Below are 3,166 nucleotides of genomic sequence, written 5' to 3'. Positions count from 1 at the left end.
GTCCCACCATTACACTTTGAACAGCCAAGAGGAGTCCACCAAACAAAAATGCAGAAACGAATACCCTTTCTGGACTGTAAAATATCCATATACATACCGCGAGGCAGGTTATCGCAAGTGGGATGGTGATTGCCAGGCATATTCGCTGCGGGAGCCAACCCTCGACAAACTCTAATGTGAGGGGTTCATCAGTCGTGACCTTCGCTAGCCAGTCCGCCCAGGAACGCCCGAGATCGGGAGGCCGATGGTAGCAAGCTAGTAGCTCACTCTGAGAGAAGGTGAGCGAAAAGTGGTCACGTGGTGACCCGGAAGCCTGTTAAAATTGGTCGCAATCTATCAGTAAAATGCAAGTTGGAAGAACCAAGGGATCAAGAAGAAGTACCCCGACAAGTCTGAGGGATCGAATACCCCGCAGTGAAAAATACATCCTAAAAAACCCACTAAGCTTATTCTGCTCCTGCCGTAGAAGGTTGAATAACTTGGAATCCGTAAATGAGGGATTATGAATTGGAACTTCTATTCTGATGGTACGAGATAGCGCAGGTGAATACCCAGTTGCCAATGATAGCCTAATCACGCGCGTAGGAGCAGGAAGCAAGAGCTGTTGAATAGGAGCATCGTAAAGACTGTTATTTGCAAAAATTGTGCGTGGGCTATTAGGTGGGTGAGGCACTGTGGGGGCGAGGTTAGCTCAAGATATCATACGAGAAATTCGCTCCAGGGGCGAAAACCCACTACCCGCTTCAGCTGGACCCTGAGATACAGGTGTCGACGGAGATAATGGCCCCTCCGTAAACCTACTGGAAATGGTAGAAGGGAGACTCTTCTCCCCAATCGGGATGGGCTTATGAACGTCGATATGTAACCAGGAGCTAGAACTTTCCTCGCCTCTTTTATTTGGCCCTGTACACTTTCGTTGTGTATTGAGACCCTTCCCTAGAGGAACAGAGAGTGAGCGCCCCACCGTTCCTCCAGACCGCACTCGCTTACTCCAAGTAGTGGGGAAACGCCTTGGCTCAGTGATCAAAACAAACTCGTCTAGCGTTGGGTCATACAGGTACATTGGATCAGATACTGAGCCCTTGTCCCCCGTAATCTTGTATAATGTCCTCCCCCCCACCGCCCCGACAGGCTCAACAACGTAAACATCGCTATCAGTTGCCAGGGGCGATGGTAGTGGTTTGAATTTTCCATCCAGCAAGAAAGCATGACCACTAACCCCAGGCGAGAATTGTGGGGTTTCGTCTTTGGGCGGTAGAGGTGGTGGGAGATTAATCAATGTTACGGCCCCTCGCGCTGTGGGTGCGAATGAACATGATCTTGCTTCCTGCAGCTGCAAGTCGCTTCGGAAAGAATTGGCCATCGACACCGCCGAGGCACGCCGGACGTGCGGCGGCCGAAGAGGAGATAGAGGTGGTGAATGCTGGGGCGGGTTTTTCGACATTCTGCACAGAAAGGAGGATACCAACTGGGATAAATCTCACCACTCGCCCCGCAAGCCTCAATATATGAAATTCAAACAACTGAACCAAGCATGCTAGTAGCTCAATGGAACAAAGGATATCACGAAACAACTAGAAAAGATTAAACTTTTGGGGTGACGAGAGGGACAAATAGATAGACAAAGGCCCGAAACAATGGCGCGCCAAAGCTTCAGTCAAGTTAGGGTCAGAGAGTTTGACAAGATATGGATACCCATGGTAAAACACAAGCTCAGGTATCCCATCGCAACCACAATGAAGTCCACCTCCCACCCATCGCGATCAAACGCCGGAAAAATGACCAAGAGAAGAAAAACACAGCTACTTCCCACCAAGCCTGACCTCGATTTTTTCCATCTCAGCCTTCTTCGCAAGTGCAATCTCATCCTTAGTAGCATCGTAGCGCACGTTGCCAACCTGGTTGAATGGGTTCTCCTCACTCTTCTCAAACTCCTTCTTGATCAATTCCTTCATCTGCCCAAGCCTAAGCCCCTTATGCTCCTCACGAAACTCCGGTAATCTGCGCTCTTCGTACGCTGCGTATGCAGCTTTGTAGCGCCTTTCGGGATGCCGATCAATGGTGCCTTTCTCAGCCCCAGTAGCTAAAGTCAAAGCATCAAGGGCGTCGTCGACATTGCTAGCGTTCAGAGATCCCAACGCAGAGTCGATCCCTTTAGTCCGCTTAGCTGGGCCGGCTCTGGCGGGCTTGGGTTTTGAAGGAAGTGCGCGCTCCTCCTCTGCTAGTGCTGCAGCCGCAGCGGCCTTCTTAGCGGCCGCATCACGCTTCTTGGCCTCGGCTGCCTCTCTGATGGTAAAGGGTTAGTATCGGATGGTAGGAGCGTGCTCCTCAGTAAAACTCACTTTTTGGCATTACTCTTAGCACCCTTCTCCCACTCTTGTGCCTCCTCGGCTGCCCTTCGTGAATTTTCGGCATCGGCTTTGGTAGCAGCCGCGGCAGCCTTCTTCGCATTTCCGGCAGCCTTTTTTGAATTCTCGACTTGCTTTTTAGGCATTTGGCTCTCTATCGGATTGGCTATGGCTGCTTCGTGGTTTTAGGACTTGGTAGATGTGGTGATTGGGATTGTGGGCAGTTCTTTGTATGCACTCACGAGTCCGGTCAGGGTAGCGCGATGTGCTGATGATGACGCAGGAGGGGTCATTGGGTTAGGGTTACCTGAGTGAATTCATTTGGACGCGGGTAACACCATCCTTGGTTACCGAGGATTCTGCTCGCGGGAAACGAGTTAGGTTATGTCACTACCGGTACGAGTACTCTAAATTAGTGCTCAACTAGAGAGTGTGCCTCTCAGCGAGGCGGACCCCTCACCAAGGCGCGGCGGGTAGGTGTGGCGTAAAAGGACCACAGTACTCGGAAATGGAAGTAAAAAGCCAGTTCCCGAGGGAACCCCGACATTCCAAGGAAGGACTAAAGTTGCAGGCGTTTTAACAAGGATCAGCAAGTTAAGAGATCCAAGTACCCATATTATACCCTCGAATACCGTAAAAACTCTTGAAATGCGCCACCTGGGGAAAAAAGGTCATCTTCGTTTCAGGGAATAAGGGAGGGTGATCAGCAGGAGCGAGTGATAGATAATGATCCGAAACATAGATTATCACGCAAACGATCCAAAAACATTGACCAATCCTAGATGATTGTATGCTATTTTCACACTAGACGACATGCT

The 3,166-nt window shown here is 50.3% G+C and overlaps 1 protein-coding gene; it reads right to left on the bottom strand.

Moving 5' to 3' along the window:
• Positions 1-1,155: 1,155 nt before the first annotated feature.
• On the bottom strand, positions 1,156-2,589 carry GSTUM_00006666001 (uncharacterized protein). XM_002838846.2 has 2 exons: positions 2,343-2,589; positions 1,156-2,286 (listed from the first exon to the last, which is right to left on the bottom strand). The coding sequence occupies exons 1-2, from the start codon at positions 2,492-2,494 to the stop codon at positions 1,803-1,805; spliced, it is 636 nt and encodes a 211-aa protein (XP_002838892.1). The 5' UTR covers positions 2,495-2,589; the 3' UTR covers positions 1,156-1,802.
• Between the last annotated feature and the right edge of the window lie 577 nt (positions 2,590-3,166).

The sequence above is a fragment of the Tuber melanosporum genome, assembly GCF_000151645.1.
Source record: "Tuber melanosporum whole genome shotgun sequence assembly, scaffold_29, strain Mel28".
Lineage (NCBI taxonomy): Eukaryota > Fungi > Ascomycota > Pezizomycetes > Pezizales > Tuberaceae > Tuber > Tuber melanosporum.
This window is presented reverse-complemented; position numbering and strand designations above follow the sequence as displayed.

Bases quoted from the DNA above. Each gene is read 5' to 3' on its own strand.
- GSTUM_00006666001 (XM_002838846.2), bottom strand. From the start codon at position 2,494: ATGCCTAAAAAGCAAGTCGAGAATTCAAAAAAGGCTGCCGGAAATGCG. The intron at 2,287-2,342 runs GTGAGTTTTACT...CTTTACCATCAG, and splicing joins GCTAAGAGTAATGCCAAAAA to AGAGGCAGCCGAGGCCAAGA.